Source organism: Terrapene carolina, unplaced genomic scaffold (genome assembly GCF_002925995.2).
Source record: "Terrapene carolina triunguis isolate 2854851 unplaced genomic scaffold, T_m_triunguis-2.0 Scaffold189, whole genome shotgun sequence".
Classification (NCBI taxonomy): domain Eukaryota; kingdom Metazoa; phylum Chordata; order Testudines; family Emydidae; genus Terrapene; species Terrapene triunguis.
In genome coordinates, this window is record NW_020664540.1 from 13,713,358 (window position 1) to 13,730,857 (window position 17,500).

Genomic DNA, 17,500 nt, shown 5'->3' on the forward strand with positions numbered 1-17,500 from the left:
GAGGTGCAGGAGGGGAGGTCTGGGGAGATACAGCTAGTTTAAGGGGGGTGCTGGCTGGGGGGCACATGGGGGGAGAAGAGGGGCTGGACTGGGGGTACCGGGTGGGGGGGGCTGGATTAGGGGATATCCAGGGGTGGGGGCTGGACTGGGGGAGCCCATGGTGGGGAAGGGGGTTGGGGCTCGGGGGCTGGGGTGAGGCTGTGTGTGGGGCAGGCAGATTGGGGGACACGGGGGGGGGACACAAGTGGGTGAGAGTATAGGGGAAAGCAGTCTCTTTCCTCCTAGCCCAAGGCTGACCCTGGGTGTACGTCATTGTAACTTTTCCATGCAGGCTAAGCTACCGTTCACCTGTGGCTGGGATCCCTGGACAGCTCTCCCTTAGGGGCGGTCTGCCTGGTCTCCTCTAAAGAGATGGTCCCTCCCCTCCTGGCTTTGTTTAATTAACTGTGGCGACTAATGGCTCTGTTTGTGAGAATACAAATTTTAAGGACGGTAGAACCCCAGAGTACGAACACCTCGGGAATGGAGGTTGTTCGTATCTCTGAAATGTTCATAACTCTGAGATTCTACTGTAGTTCTGTTGCCATCTGCCCTGGTGTTTCCTGGAGACCAGCACAGCAGGATGATGTCAGAAGGGAGTGGAAGGAGGCAGGTGTCTGTGGTTCAAACTCTTCCTGATGGTGGAGGCTCCCAGCTCCCTTGACTTCCTTGGAGATTGCTCACATGTACCCAAGTGCAGAACGTGGTCTTAGAAGAGGAAGTTCCCAATAATTCGTTTGCAGTACACTGAAATAGTTTTTGACTGCCCCTTTCCTGCCAGGCCCCCTTATCTCTGGCAAAGAAGGACAGGACTTTTTCAAAGCATATTCATGTCTGTTTAAACTGCCATGTGTGCTGATATTGAACAGGTCTTCTGCACTCCTTCCCAGTCTGAGCTGGGATTGGTCCAAGTTCCTACTGGTTTCTAGAGGAAACCCAGGGACCAGCCAGACTTGGGTATTGTAGCTGTGAATTATATAAGTTAATTACTTTATCAAACTAATACTAAATGAAAAGATTTTAATTTTCCTGGTGTTCTCTTCTCGAATATTTCTTTTCAGTGTGTCTTCTGAGCATTCTCTAACACAATACTGAAATTACTTCCAATTTTGTTCTGCATAGAATATTGTTTGAGTAGAGCTCTATTATTGTATGGTCAGCCATGAGTTCTGGGTAAGCACAGGATGATCCAGCAACTAAAACTAGGCATGCTCAGGTTTATTTAGTTCAGCATAACATTAGCTTCATGTGAGGTACCAGAGCTACAGTGGCTTAGTTCTTGTTAGCCTTAGAGTAATTCAAACACTTGTTATAGCTTGAAAGTCCTCTGCATACATTGGCATGGTCTAGTCACTAAAGCCCAGGACTGGGCATCAAAAGACCTGGGCATCAAAAGACCTGCCTTCCCATTCCTCGCTTTCCTGAGACCTTGGGAATGTCACTTAAACTCTTGGTGCCTCAGTTTCACCACCTTTAAAATTAAGATAATACTTAGCTACCTCATAAAAGTAGTAGGCTTGATTGTATAGCACAGTGAGATCCTTCGGTAGAATTCAAGTTGTTGTATGGTACTTCTTATTTTTTTAAAGGTAGGTGGGGAGTTTCTATTAGCGTTTACCCAGAAAAGAGAGAGATTGCAGATGTTTACATTTAAGTATATCATTGTTTGTGAAAAGGGCATATATGTAAAGGTCATCATATACCAGCAGGTGAAGGAAAAATATTTAGTGCTTCCTGTTGTACTTACAGTGCTGCCTTCTGATCTGAAACTTCTGTGCTCTGGATTCCATTAAAATGCCTCATACGTAACACATTCTGCATTTTTCCCTAGACAGTATTACAGAGATGTTGCACTGTCTTATAATTCATGCAAAGGGCATTTTTTGAAATATAAGGATCCTAATAAAATAGGTTTTAGAACTTAGTTTACTTTGGCATGTCCAGTGGTATATATGAACACTGTACCTTGCATTGAAGAATGGTGGCTTTTTGGTTCAACTGAAGATATATAAAGAGGGCTCTTTTTAAAAAAGAGAACATCTAGCCTCAGAAGTAGTCTTTTGAGTTCTAATTCATTTTATATACACCATCAGATATTCTAGTTACAGAAGCAACATACACACACACAAAAATAATAATTTACCTCTAAATTAGAGAAATCAGCAAAATGTCCCTTGTTTCCCATTTTCTATTCTCCTCCCCTCACCCACCGAATTACAAACATTTCCCTCATATTATCTTTTAATCATTTACCGTTGTTAAACTGTAACCATGGCAGTATTAGCCAAGTGGTAAAACAGTCAGTGAAAACTTACACCTGGCAGTAAAAACTGCATTTGATTTTGTAAATTCACAAGGTAGATTGCAAAAACAAGCAAACATTATCACGTGAGAAGTGTTAGGTTTAAAAAAAAAATTGCATGATATTTAACAAGGGGGAAAAGTATGCAAATTGTTGTAGAGAGAGAGTGTGTGTGTATGTTCATGTGAAGTGATTCTAACTGAATTGCTAAATATTTATGTGGTGGGACTCAGATTAAACTACTAGTGTGGCCATTAATGGATAGTTTTGAAAAAAAAATTCTAGGAGCAAAAAGTGTGTAATTTTGCTTATCCAAATTGTGGTCTCTTTGAGATACAGTAGTGATGTTTGCATTTCTTCTTTATTAGGAGTGCTAGATTTTTTTGAACTGGATGTAAATGCTAAGCATACTGTACAAAATCTGCTATAGTTACCTTAATTCCATAAGAAGTTTGATTCATTAGCACAAAAATAAAGTTGCTATTCAATTAGGCTTTACTTAATATGCATTAAGGAACTTCAAAGTATGTACTTTTATTGTTTGTTTTAAACCCAAATCCTGCTAGGTTCTAGTTCAAACAGTACAAGCTGATAAAGTAAATAGGAGATTAAATTTCATTAACCTTTCATTGCATCATAGAGAAAACATATGTTACTGTGTAAATAGCTGGAATAAGGGTATAAACATAAAATCATGTTACTATGTAGCTACCAGGATTACAGGGTATAAATATTAACTCAATCTCAAATGTTTTTTATAGAATGCATCTGTGTTTTGCTTTCAGTACACCTGCTGCAACCACTGCTGCCATGATGCCTGTTGCAGCTGTGATGCCTGATGACACACCAATGTTTGACCCAAATCTCCTTCATGAACTTGACTGGAGCCAGAACACAGCAACATTTTCTCCCGCCATTTCACCTTTAGATCCAGGGGATGGTTTAGTTATGAGACCCCTTTGCACTGCTGATTTAAATAGAGGTGAAGTCCAGTTCTATTTCCTATTGTGTAATGAATATTGAGGATCAGAATTGTACACAGTACATTGCAACCTGCACTAACAACTATTTCCAGTAGGTTGCCCTCACTTCATTATTAATCACTTTGAAATCTCTCTGAGATTTACAATACAATCTAATCTGTCCTATAGCTGAGAACCACCTCTTCTATCTGGTCTAGGTTAGTGTATGGCCCCATTGTGGTAGCTGCGTGCTTAGGCATTTGATACTTGCTGGTTGCTTGGGTGGTCACTTAAAACCGGTTTCCTCATATTTAGAATGCACTTAAAACAAATCTTAAAGCTCAAATCTTCCAAGTAATCCACACGTTCCTGTTCATCACAATCTCTTGTAGAAGTAACATACATTTCTTTATAAAAACAATATACTGATTCATATTCATTTGAATGTTAGAAAATACAACTAATTCGTTAGCTGTGGAACTTGGGAAAACTTGTTTTGAAAATACAGCTCAACATTCAAATTATTTCTCTGAGCATCCATGAAAATGTAAACCTGATAGGGTATGTCTACACTACAATTAAACACCTGTGACTGGCCTTCATCAGCTGACTTTGGGGTCCTGGGGCTCAAGCTATGGGGCTGTTTAATTGCAGCGTAGAGGTTCAGGGTTGGGCTGGACTCCAGGCTCTGAGAACGTGCAAGACTGTAGGGTCGTACCCATAGTTTCTTAGCATTCTGTCTTTGCTTTGATTCACATGTCTCTTGTCTGCTTTCAAAACAGTTCACTGTTACAGCATTAGACAATCATTTAACATTGCTTATGGCATGAGTTCAAAATTAATGTTGCATTCACTTTCAAGATGTAGAATTCTGTCAGTATACATATGGAGTACGTGGAGTTCTTTACATCTAACTAAACTAGATGGTATGCATCCGACGAAGTGGGTATTCACCCACGAAAGCTCATGCTCTAATACGTCTGTTAATCTATAAGGTGCCACAGGACTCTTTGCTGCTTAAACTAGATGGTAGGTGGCATATAGAGAAGTCTAGTCCCTTCACATCATGAATCTCAACGCTGTATTTAAAAACTTCACTTTACTTGGAACACATAAATGTTGCTTTTGTGTGGTATTGTTACATATCTTGAAGGGATACAGGGGGGCGTTTTAGGAGCAGTTTCAGTAATCGTTCAGGGGTCACGTTGTCTCCTTTGCCTGGGTACAACATATGGCATAACGTGCTATTTTTGCTTGCATGATTGTGTGCACAGACTTACAGATTTGAATTTGTACCTGAAATGCTGAAGCCATATTCTTTGGGCTTCTAGTTAATTGCTTATCTTTATCTGGCATTAACCCTTCTTTTTTTTTTTTTGGTTATACTTTTCTGCAACAGGCTTTTTTAAGGTTCTGGGTCAGCTGACAGCAGCTGGAGTTGTCAGCCCTGAGCAGTTTATCAGTGAGTACGTTATTCATTATTTTGGCATTTGAAAAGGGGAAGGGTGGGAACAGGAAGTTATTGATGTTGACAGTAAATCTGATCCTGAATGAACCTCTTGACTTCTGTAGCTGGATGATGCCACAGGAGAGTTTGCTAGCCCAGGCCTCTCCAGGCAGATTTCAGCGTTTTGAGATGGTTTAGGATCTCATGGTCATTGTGACATTCATTTGCCTGTCCCAGGTGACTTCAGAGTTCATGTGCATAAATGGGACAAACTGTAGTTCTTTGTGTTCAGATTGAGTTTTAGAGATGTGAGCACTGAAGGTGAATGGATGAAGATAACGTGTCTTGTCATGGTCTGTCCATCACCACTTGCAGTTTGAAGTTGGGGCTTCTCTTTACTCCTGTTGAGGCAGTGAGCTTGTTTCACAGATTCCAAGGCCAGAAGGGACCATTGTGATAACCTCGTCTGACCTCCTGTATAACTAGGGTCCTACCAAATTCACGGTCCACTTTGGTCAGTTTTACGGTCGGAGGAGTTTAAAAATGGTCAATTTCATGGTTTCAGATATTTACATCTGAAATTTCGCAGTGTTCTCACCATTCGGGTCCCAACCCAAAAGAGGGTTGTAAGGGGGTCGGTCGCAGTATTGCCACCCTTACTCCTGCTCTGCTGCTGATGGAGGTGCTGCCTTCAGAGCTGGGCAGCTGGAAGTGCAAACATGAGGGTCTCATGGTGTGTGTGGGGGGTGTCATCGCTTTTGGGGGGGGCAGGGCCGGCCTTACAGTGAGTGACCACCCAGGACCCCGTGGTCCGGGGGGCACTGTGGTTTTTTCCCCGCACAAACACAGCCAGCCCAAGGCCCCTTTGACCTCCAAACGCTGGGCCTGGAGCTGGGGAGGGGCAGGGGTGAGGGCAAGGGTGCCAGAAACTTTGTAGAGTGGGGGGGGGGGGCCCAGCACTGGATCCGGGGGGGGTGTGGGGCCACACACCCCCACTTTTCAACATGGGCATAGTTTGAGGGGCTAGGAGGCGGTGTTCCTCTGGGAACCTCCCCCCGGGCTGCAAGAAGCGCTGCAGCTGCTCCCTGTGCAATGAGCCAGCCATTGGATCATGTTCTACTTTTCTCCGCTAGACTGATGAGTCCATTAGTAAATATGTATTTCCCACATACTGTATATACGTAGAGACTAATCATGTCACCTCTTAACCTTCTCGTTGTTAAGCTAATTAGGTCGAGCTCTTTGAGTCTATCGCCATACGGCAGGTTTTCTCATCCATTAATTATTCTTGTGGCTCTTCTCTGAACCCTCTCCAATTTATCAACATCCTGTGTGTGTGTCTCCGTGTGTGTGTGTGTCCGTCCCCTCCGCACTGTAAGGTTTACCATTCTCGTCGAGGTGGGTTTTTTGTTTGCAATGCTGCAACTGAGGAGTTTCTGCGCACAAAGTGGCTTGCCAGTGTGTACACCACGGCAATTACACCGGAGAAAGCGGCTTTACTGCGCAGAAACTTGCCAGTGTAGACAAGGCCTGAGTTAGGATCCGTTTTCCATAAACCTATGTTGATTTGCATTAATTACGTTACCCTCCTTTAATTCTTCATTGAGTCCCATACGAGCTGTTGTATTATCTTGCCTGGGATCAATGTCAGGCTGACAGCCCTATAATTACCCAGGTCATCCCATTACTCTTTTTTCATTGGTCTGCCTACAGAAACTAATAGGGGTTCGAGCTAGAGTCTGTCACTCTAAGGAAGAGTGAGCTACTTTGATCTTCGTGGGTCTGTGATGCTAGCAGCCAGGGAACGGTCTTCTCCCTGCATCTCAGAACACAGGAATTGGTTTTGTCTACTCTTTTTTGGCCATTTCCATCCTGATTTGAAACAGATCCTATTTGACCGTGGGGTTTTGTCCATTTCTAATTTCTTGATCGCCTCTTGGGTTGTGGAGTTGAATTCTTCAGTGCTGTGAATTAGAATTTATCCTTCAGAATCAGTTTATGTGGCTGTCAGGCACATATTTTATTAATGGATTAGAACTGTCGTACTATTCTCCTGTTCCCACAGAAACCTTCGAACACATGAAGAGATCCGGTGATTACTATGTGACCGTTGTGGAAGATACAAATCTGGGACAGATTGTTGCTACAGCAACGCTAGTTATAGAACATAAATTTACTCATTCATGTGCAAAGGTATGTTTGTGCGTTCCAGACTGTAATTATAAAGAAAAAAATTACATTAAACTAATTGTTTTTCAAAAATAGTTAATACAGTTTACTGTCAAACTGAGTAAGATGAGTGTACTCCGCTCATGTCAGTTACAAAGACATTTTAAGATCTGTTTTCCTTGCTTACTTGATCAAAACATGATGCAATGGTAGAGATTCACTTGTTAATTTAACTGAAAAATGACTTAAAGGTGCTATAGTAAACTGAACACAGACGCATCTGTTTCCTCAGCGAGGAAGGGTAGAAGATGTTGTAGTAAGTGACGAATGCAGAGGAAAGCAGCTTGGCAAACTGTAAGTATTTCTTCACAGTCTTTACCTTGTAACACCGTACAGGTCAGGAGCCCCGGAAATCACATCCAGTTTCTAGCATCTGTTAACACACATGCTGTAGTTGCTCAGATGAACACATACTGATCAATAACTAGACTCAAGCGGTAACAAATCACTCCCCTGCATGTGCGTGCGGACAGGGGCACACCCCTCACGTCACATTGTGCTCGGGGGCACGTTTAACAAATTCTCACTAACTAATGAATTGCAAGTACCACCTAACAGCTATCAAATGAACACCCTTTAATAGATGCCTCTACATTTTTTTCCCCAAGTAAAAGCTGAAGTAATATTTCATGTAGAAAACTGAACTGCCTCTATCATTGCAGTTTAAGCTTCTACTGCAGAGAGGTCTCATCAAATAGTAATAATGAAATGTTTGCATTCACGCTGAAGAATTGAACTTTAATTGATCCAATGTTCAAATGCTATTTTATATAACCACTGGTGTTCTCTGTCTCTTTCAGATTAATGTCTACGCTTACGTTGCTAAGTAAGAGACTGAACTGTTATAAAATTACTCTCGAGTGTCTGCCCAAAAATGTGGCTTTCTATAAAAAGTTTGGATATTCAGTATCTGAAGAAAACTACATGTGTCAAAAGTTCTTTAATTAAGAACTTCCAGCTTATCTTTTGTAAAGACTATTAGTGGAGGACCTTGTGGAGAAACTCATTCTCTTCATGGAAAATGTAAATAGTTTGTCGCTGCAAATGTAATGAGCCCTGTAGATCCCGGACAACAGATGTGTAAAAATTGCAATTTGAATGACATTTTCAAAGGTCTCTGGGGGTGATGAGCTGTTGGTACTAATTTTACTACTGTTCAGCCTAAGTGAAGATTTTTTTTGTTCTTAGCTGGGTTATAAAGGGGATGGTTTTTAACCAAAGGTATATATTTTTAATCTCAAAATTTTTCTTGCCTTGTATTTTTCTAAAGTTTTGTGCTTCTTGGTAGCCAAAGTGCAGGCAGTGTGGGGGTTGAGCTTCTCTCTGTACTTCATTGAAGGCAAATGTAAACTGGGTGGGGAACGCACCCTAATACATAGCAACAGTAAGGCAGAAAAGGAACTTGTTTTATTTCTAACCTTAAAACGTAGACTTCAATGCTACTGCAAGTACCCACCTAACAGCTATCAAATGAACACCCTTTAATAGATGCCTCTACATTCTCCAGGGGAAATTAGCTAATGTGTTTTAATTCATGTGAATAATTTTACACGGCGGCATTTCATTCATGCTTCCTTCATGCTGCTGCAACAAACTCAAAATGAAAGTTTCATAGGCATTAGCTTCCAAAAATTAGATTGAACAGATTATGTTGGAAGATATAATGTGGCGATAGTAGACATTTATTGGCCATACTTCAGTTGATATTTTAAAATATACCTGAATACTGACTACATATTCCGGTCCTGCACTTTAGTTGCTATATTGGAAAGATTCAAAGCAGTCACTTATAAACTTGTGGCTTGTGCACAGAGCAAGGAAATTGTAAAGTTGTCTAAAGTGCAAAATATTTATCTCATCTTGAGTAAGGCTTTCCGTATTTCTGTTCTATTTAGATTAATGTCATTTGAGAACAGGAGTTAACACCTCCTGTATCAGTGATGTGCTCAACGTCAGTGAACACATTTGACTTATTACTGGCCATACTTGATTCCGCTGGGCCAGATATACGTTCTTCTCTGATGGGAACTGCTTACACAATATTGAATTGCTGATTAGCAAAGAAAACCCAAATCCTGGTACCAAAGGCTTGATGCTGCTTTGGATTGTCCCGTCTGCTCTTAACATTGGGTAAATGATTTTAGCACTTCTTGCCATTGATGGCAATCAAACCCTTGTTTCAATGGTAACATATGGTAGGAGAATGACAAAAACTAGAGTTATGAATAGGGTATTGTGAGTAATGAAGGTTACTACAGAACAATCTCTTCTTGTTTTTGAACAATTAGGCCTTAGAAACTGTTCTCTTTTCAGCTGAGGACTACTTTAAGTTGTGGTGAGGGCTCTGTCTGATGTAATTGATAGCACTCTAATATATTGTTTTCTTGGTGATGTCTAGGTTTTATTTATTTTTTTAAAAAGCGTTGTTTAATCTAAAATAAACAGAGACTGCCATATTTTCCTTGTCCTTAATGGGTTTCGCATTGAGGTTTATACCAGCTGTGTGTGTACTTCCTTAAAATCATCTAGATACAACCTGATTGCTTTTGCCTTCCCTAGTCTGGAGATCACCTTTTTAAAAATATCTGTTAAAGATCATCGTCTCTTTTCTCCCCGTGATTTAAATAAGGATATTGGCTGCAGAGTAAACTTTCTTCAGAACTACCATTCCTGAGCTCTGTAAGGAGAGACGACAAAATAAATAAGCCCGGTAACACTACTAGTAGCTAATTGGAGACTATCCATCACTTGAACTTCACCGGTCCTGGAGCTGGAGAACTCCTGTTTGTTCCCCCTGGGGGTCCTAAACCTGAGCTCAACAGTCCAACCCTTTGCCAAGTGAGGCAGAAGCACCCCTAACTGTTGGGATACTGGACAGTATGTAAATGTATTTTAGCTACCAGCCAAGTTTAAAATGAACACGTTATTGCTGAGAAAGCTAGCAGTAGTGCAAAAACACACTTATCCCCCCCAGCCTCTCTCTTCCTTGCTTTAACCTTATGAAGTTTGGAAAGTGCTAGAGGACATTTAAATAAGGAAGTGAGATTATAACTAGCTACACCTGATTTTCAAGCCTTTGGGATTAAGACTCCAGCTTCCCATCAGAAGTGACAGCTGGTTTATGCTATACCAGGTTAACGTGGATTTTCCTGTTCTTCACAACTTTAATCAGATGTTGAACTTCATCTAGTTTTAAGTACATTACAGTAGGCAGTGGTCTTCCCGTGGGTCATCACCTCATCTAGAGATTTGCCTAGTTTTATAACAGGTTACATAAAAAGCACTAGTGAAATCAGTCCAAACTAAAATTTCATACAGACAATGACTTTATACTGCTCTATATACTGAAATGTCAGTACAATATTTCTATTCCAACTGATCTATTTTATAATTATATGGTAAAAATGAGTCCGCTATTGTTCAGTACTAGTGTGCTGTGACACTTTGGTCTGATTTTATAAGCAAGTTGTATTTAAGTGAAGTGTACATGAAACAAATCAGACTCCTGAAGAGGTACAGTCATCTGGAAAGGTTGAGAGCTACTGATCTACGGGACCTAGTCCATTCAGGCCCTTGTTAGAGTGAGATGGTTTTTGCCCTCATTACTTCCCCTTTAAAAATAACTGGTAAGAAGTTCATAAGACAACTCGTACAAGAGTATGTAGGGAGCACTGCAGTTATAGGCTTATATTGATTTAAGACAGTTAAAGGCTTTGGTCTATTACATGTTTGATAACGCATTTACTGGGAGAAATCCAGCTCATGCACATTGCTCTGACGGTGGTACAAGCTTTCCAAAGTACTGTTCACTCTGTATCAGAGGCTACTTTCTGGCCCCTGGCGGACTGATGGTAGCAAAAGCAGCGGTTGTTGAAGTTACCTCTTCCTACTAAGCAGGGTGGCTACTGCACCTTTAGCTGTGCCACTCCTCTGTGACGTGATAAATTAGTATGAGGGTTAGACACAGTTAAATCTTATGGCGTTAACTTAGGCTATGTCTACACTGCCGTGGTAAGTCGACCTACGCAACTCCAGCTATGTGAATCATGTAACTGGAGTCGACGTACCTTAGGTCAAGTTACTGCGGGGTCTACACCGCAGGGGGTTGATGGGAGAAAGTCTCCCGTTGACTTACCTTACTCTTCTCGTTGGGGGTAGAGTACAGAGGTCAACTGGAGCGTGAGCTGCTGTCCATTTGGTAGGTCTTCACTAGACCCCCTAAATTGACCGGCTGTAGTTTAGATGTAGCCTTAGTGTGTGGAATGTCTATGCTGGGAAATACTTTACCTTCTGCGTGTAGGGAAGCATACCTTTTAGAGTTTGAAGGTGTGGCCACATTGGCTCACAGTCCAGCTGACTGAAGCATCACCAGTAATCAATCATACTGCTGAACTTGGATGACTGAAAAGTTTTAGGGCGTGGGGAGCTGCAGGGCTCCATGTTTAACACTAGCTGAACTGCTAGAAAAAACAGGACACTTTTTTTTAAATCAAAAGTGATAACATGTACATTGACTTTACCACTTCTTCCACAAAACTGGGGCTGGCTGAAATTTGAGAATATTTAAAACTTTCACACAACACTAAGTTAGGAAGAGCAGAGAAATGCAAAAGACTTGCAGTCTTAAATGCTTTATCCATATAACCAACCTAGAAAGCAGACACCAAATAAGAGAAAGAGACTTAGTGATGTCAAAAAGAACCTGGCGTGACAGTGAACAGCAGAGGCAAATGGGTATTGGGCTGCATACCCAAAGCCATGGCTGACTTGCAGTCTGATTTTGGCAACTCTGAGTACCTCTAGAGCAGTGGTTCTCAACGAGGGGTCTGCGGCCCCCAGGGGGCCCATGAGCCCTTTCAAGGGGGCCATGGAGCTGAAGCCCCAATCCTGAGCGCACCCCCCCCCCACAAAGGGCTGAATACTGGAGCCTTGAGCTTTGGTGTTCCCTGTGGGGCAAAAGCCCTGAGCACATGGGCAGAGTTGGGGACATGAAGGGAATTCCCCCCCACACACACCTGCAGTCCCAGCAGCAGCTCCACATCGCCTCTCCCTGCCCCCTGGCCAGGTCAGAGGCACGAAGAGGGGCAGCTGGGGCCATGGAGCAGGCAGCAGCAGCGTTCCCTCATCTCTTGCAGGTGCCCTGGGTTGAAGCTGCTCCTCAGCTCCCAGCCCCCCCCCCCCCTTGCTCCCGCTGAGGCAGCTGGTAAGAGCCCCCTGAGGGGGAGCCCTGGCTCTGTGGCTGTCAGATCCCTCCAGGACCAGGGAACCGCAGGGGAGGCCTCCCAGCACACAGCCCCTAATCCCTATCCCCTCCCTGCAAGTTGAGCTACCCCCTGCCCTCACACAGCCCCTAGCGACCCCCTCCCTAAGCTGTTTTCAAACTCTTTGAGTTATAATTTTTGGTTGCACGCCTCTCCCCAACCCAGACAGGTGGGTGGCCTGCAGAGGTGAGGCAGGGGGTGGAGGTGGCACTCCCTGCCCGGACCCAACTAGGTGGAGGTGGCTCAAGCCCCGCTGTGCCGCACCCCCCCCACCAATCAAACTACACCTATGCCCCTGCCCCAAGGTACCTACACCCCTGCTCGGCCCTAGAGATTTTATAGCATGTCGAGATGTGGTTTTTCACACTTTCTGGCGACCCAGTTGAAGAAAATTGTTGATGCCCATGACCCAACGGAGCTGGGGATGAGGGGTTTGGGAGGGGCTCAGGGCTGAGGCCAGGAATGAGGGGAGCAGGGTGTGGGAGGGGGTCAGGGCTCTGGGCTGGGGGTGCAGGCTCTGGGGTGGGGCCAGGGATAAGGGGTTTGTGGTGGGAGCAGGGGTTGGGGCACAGGCTTTCTTCTGACAGCTCCCGGTCAGTGGCACAGCCAGGGTGCAGAGGCAGGCTTCCCCCCTGTCCTGGCACCACAGACCGCACTGCACCCCTGAAGTTGCCAGCAACCGGTCCAGCTCCTAGGCGGAGGCGCGCAAGCTGCTGCCTGCAGCTCTCACTGGCAGGCACCGCCTCCCTCCCCCAGCTCCCATTGGCCGTGAACCAGCCAATGGGAGCATGGAGCCAGTGCTCAGGGCAGGGGCAGAGCCCTGCGTTCCCTCCCCTAGGAGCCGGACCTGCTGCTGGCCGCTTCCGGGACGCAGCGCGGTGTCAGAACAGGTAGGGACTAGCCTGCCTTAGCTGGGCAGCACCACCGACGGGACTTTTAACGGCCCGGTCGGCAGTGCTGCCCAGAGCCGCCACGATCCAGTGCCTTCCATTCCGCGACCCACTACTGGGTGGCAACCCCCAGTTTGAAAAGCACCGCTCTCGAGCATATACTGAGTACTAGCCTAGATCCCTTTTAACAGTAAGCTAAACAAGGGTGTGCTCACAAAAACTTGCTCCACAGCCCCTTTCTTTTAATGGCAAGATTAAAAAGGAGGTTACAGTGTAGTAAGCCAGGTAAGGCAGAACAATTTCAAGAGTTGTTCTCTGCGATAGGAGGGGAATAGTTTAGACAAATGAGCTGAAATTGAATGCAAAAAAATTGGTTTAAACACCCTGTAAGGGAAATCATTACTCCTGACATTTTAGACTGTGAAATGGTCCCTAGGAAAGCAATGGAAGCCCCCTATTCTTTGAGTTAATAAAAAACAGACTATACAAACAATTCGCGGAGGAGGGATAGCTCAGTGGTTTGAGCATTGGTCTGCTAAACCCAGGGTTGTGAGTTCAATCCTTGAGGGGGCCACTTAGGGATCTGGGGCAAAATCAGTACTTGGTCCTGCTAGTGAAGGCAGGGGGCTGGACTTGATGACCTTTCAAGGGCCCTTCCAGCTCTAGGAGATAGGATATCTCCATTAACAAAAAAGGGGATGACCCAGTAGGGGGCTTCTGGCTGTTACCCAAGTACCTAATCTACACAGTTCTCTACTCACCCATGCTCTGCCTCCTTCTCTTCACTGCTGTTTTTAGCAGTGTTATGGCCTGTTGCCTCCCTGCTACTGGAGCCCTCCCCTTCTCCCCCGCCCCCAAGCGAAAGGCTCTGCCCGCTCTGATACAGGAGCCTTTCACCACAGCAGGGCAGGACTCTGGCAGCAGGGAAAGGACCAAGCCCTTCTCTGCCGCCTCCTCTCGTGCCAGCACCTTTCCCCACTGCAGTGAAAGGCTCCAGCAGGGGAAAGCTGCTGAAACCTTCCTCTGCTGCTTCGCCCCTGCCAGAGCGTTTCACTGACACATGCAGTGACAGCCTGCGTTTCCCTGCAGCATGTAGGCTGCACGCCGTTGCCAGTGGCGTATTGTATCGACGTAGTCACACAGCGACATTTGACTTCTCCAGAAGCCTAGAGTCTGAGCAGCAGTCGGTGCCGCTGATAAGGTGAGTGAGCCGGACGCGGTGGTGATCTCTTCACCGTACAATGTAATTGATTATGTCAGTAATGCATCCAGGTTGTCTTATACTTGGCCTGCTGAAATACGTATGGGTGATGAGTAGGGTGTATTCAGCACATTTGGAAAGTAGGAGCAAGTCATTTCATGTTATCAATGCTGGGACAATCCATCACGTTGCCCTAAGACGCATACTCACATCCCAGCATTGAAATCGCCCAAAATGATCAGTTCATTACATGGGACCGACCTGCTACCTCCCTCCTTATCCTCATCTGGATGGATCATTGTCAGTGCATGGGCCCCGATGCCAGAAGTAGAACACCTCTTAGCAAGGCTAATGAGGAGCATAAGTCTGGCCTTAACACCCTTTGGCAGTGCCTCGAGTTTGCAAGCAAAGAGCAGAGCATCTGGGTTCATCCTCAGATTTGCCATTCTGGTAAAAAGCGTAACCAATATCTTCTTTTTCTAGCAGCAACTTGCCAGTAAGTCTTGTCTCACGGAGTGCAGCAATATCCATATTGTACCATGCCAGTATACTACAGTAACTCCTCACTTAAAGTTGTCCCCCTTAACGTTGTTTCGTTGTTACGTTGCTAATCAATTAGGGAGCATACTCATTTAAAGTTGCACAATGCTCCACTCTTACGTTGTTTGGCTGCCTGCTTTCTCCACAGCTGGCAGCCTCCCTACAGCCCCCTCCCCCACAGCGCCTCCCAGCCGCCGGCAGACTCTGCGGATCAGCGCCTTCCCCCTCCCTCCCCACGGCAATCAGCTGGCTTGCAGCGTTCTGGAGGCAGGAGCAAGGACTCAGCCTGCAGGCTCCCCCTCCTCCCCGAACGCAGCAAGCCAGCTGATTGCCCCAGGCGGGAGGCGGGGGGAGGACTCAGCCCACAGGCTCCCCCTCACTCCTGCCTGGGGCAATCAGCTGGCTTGCCGTGTTCGGGAGGAAGGGGGAGCCTGCACGCTGAGTCCTCACTCCTCCCCCCTCCTTCCTGCCTCCAAAACACCGCAAGCCAGCTGATTTCCGCCGGCAGGAGAGGGAGTGGAGGTGCGCCGAGTCCTCGCTCCTCCCTCCTGCCCAGGGCAATCAGCTGGCTTGCAGCGTTTTGGAAGCAGGGGGGAGGAGCGAGGACTCAGCGAGCAAAGTAAAGGGGGAGGAGGTGGGGGGACATGGGGCGGGACAAGGGGGGGGGCTGGGGGAGGGGGGGGGGGGGGGGGGGGGGCTGAAGGTTGAACCCCCCACCTCTGGTGCTTGCAGAGTAAGGGAAGCTGCCCTGGAATCTAACCCCCCCCCGCCCATTTACATTCATTCTTATGAGGAAATTGGATTCGCTTAACATCGTTTCACTTAAAGTCGCATTTTTCAGGAACATAACTACGTCAAGTGAGGAGTTACTGTACTGAATATAGTGGTCCCATGCTCAGGTCTATCGCCTCTGTCGAGGAGGGTGTGAACAGTCTAAGTTGCAAAATTTATCTGGGTCTTCCTTGTATTTAGACAGCAGAACAACTGGATATCCAATAAGGCCCAGCACCCCAGCAGGTTTGAGTAGAGCAAGCATTTTTTCAGGCATCTTCTTCCATTCCCTTCCCTCTATGCAGAGAGCAGTGCTGTCCCTAGACAAGGCTGCTGACACCTAGGCAGAATACGAACAGGACATCTGCTTTAGTCTCCAACAAATGGCCATCAGTCTCAGGCTGTCTGCATGCAGGATTGTGACTAAGGACTTCCAATCCCCATTGCCACAGGATGCTGATTAACAGGTTGCAGTGGGTACTGTGTTGCTGACTCACCTGCATTGTGACTGGACGATATTGAGAAAGGTGTGCACAGCTCCAGGCCCACTTTCATCTCCACAAGCCACGTGCCAGGCTGCTGCAGCTCTTGCAATAAACAGGGTGGCACATGTGGATGTAGGTTTAAGTTTGGGGTTCCTTCTCCTAGCAACTGCCATTGACCTCTTGTGATACTTATGGAAGGACAATTGCATGCCCTTCGAGTTTGTAACTGGCTGCAGCTTATTTGATAGCAGCCTACATTTGCCATGTCCAGGTCTGTCTATGGACATTGTTGGTATTGTCTAAGGGCAACAGCAGCATTCTGCTGCTCCACCACACACTGTTGGTACTGCCGTCAGATTGTCCATGACTGCAATATAAGCACAGAAACCTGTCAAATAAGCAGCTACCCCCCCCCCTTTTCTGGAGGATATTCCACGATCCATGAGCTGAGAACACGCTTGGTGGCAGATGACACTGCCCGTAAGTTGCATAGTAACATTATGGGATGAGTAATACTGAGAATATGGCTCCCAGCATTTTTTGTTTAAAAGACGTATTATAAGCATTAGAAGAACTTTGAAAACAGTATTACACTGGATGACAGCTGCTGTTAGTGCTCTTGTCAGTTTTCTGAGTGACTGATAATGGATATAATGGAAACACTCAGCTTGCAGGCTGAAAACTTCCTCCACCTGATGTTTATGTTCAAGATTTAAAAAAATTAAACAGTTCAGTCATTACCAAAAACAGCCACTCAAATGTATCACCAGAATGGGTAGGAGTAGAAAGTTCAGGTGGCTGGAAAACAGTGACCAAGCGAAGTGCCTTTGAATTCTGTGTTGATTTGACCATGTTAGGAAGATGCAAAAGTCTCACTATGCATGCTCAGCGGTATAGTTATGATTTAACAGCATTTAATCCATGTTCTAAGCAAAAGAACATTGCACTGTGCAAGCGCAGCTCTCTTAGCAGTACAGGGTACGTGCACACCAAATGAGGCAATGTTCCTATGCAAAAACTCGGATGCTTACCTTGATTATCTAGTGTGTGCAAGAGTCATGGCTCATTCAATGCACATTGACTGGCACAATACAGATTCATAGATTTTAAGGTCAAAAGTGACCATTAGATCATGTAGTTTGACCTGTATAATTTCATCCCATTATTATTAAGCCCAATAACTTTCTTGACTAAAGCAAAAGTTGAAACATATGTGCACAGAATATATAGTTTACAAGGTTGTAGAAAACCTGCAATGGGACAGGATGGCCACGTAAAGAAAACTGGGCTGAGGTTGGATTCTTAAATACGCAAGTCAGGAAATGCCAGTATGTTAAATCTTAACTCCACCCCACCTGTGGTTATGAATAAGG

At 45.2% G+C, this 17,500-nt stretch overlaps 1 protein-coding gene across 1 annotated transcript; it reads left to right on the plus strand.

The window, feature by feature from the left end:
• The first annotated feature begins 1,697 nt into the window (after window positions 1-1,697).
• GNPNAT1 (glucosamine-phosphate N-acetyltransferase 1) lies at window positions 1,698-9,435 on the plus strand. The gene is made up of 5 exons (XM_026654258.2): window positions 1,698-3,323; window positions 4,703-4,765; window positions 6,816-6,943; window positions 7,212-7,273; window positions 7,780-9,435. The coding sequence occupies exons 1-5, from the start codon at window positions 3,104-3,106 to the stop codon at window positions 7,925-7,927; spliced, it is 621 nt and encodes a 206-aa protein (XP_026510043.1). The 5' UTR covers window positions 1,698-3,103; the 3' UTR covers window positions 7,928-9,435.
• The last annotated feature ends 8,065 nt before the right edge of the window (window positions 9,436-17,500 follow it).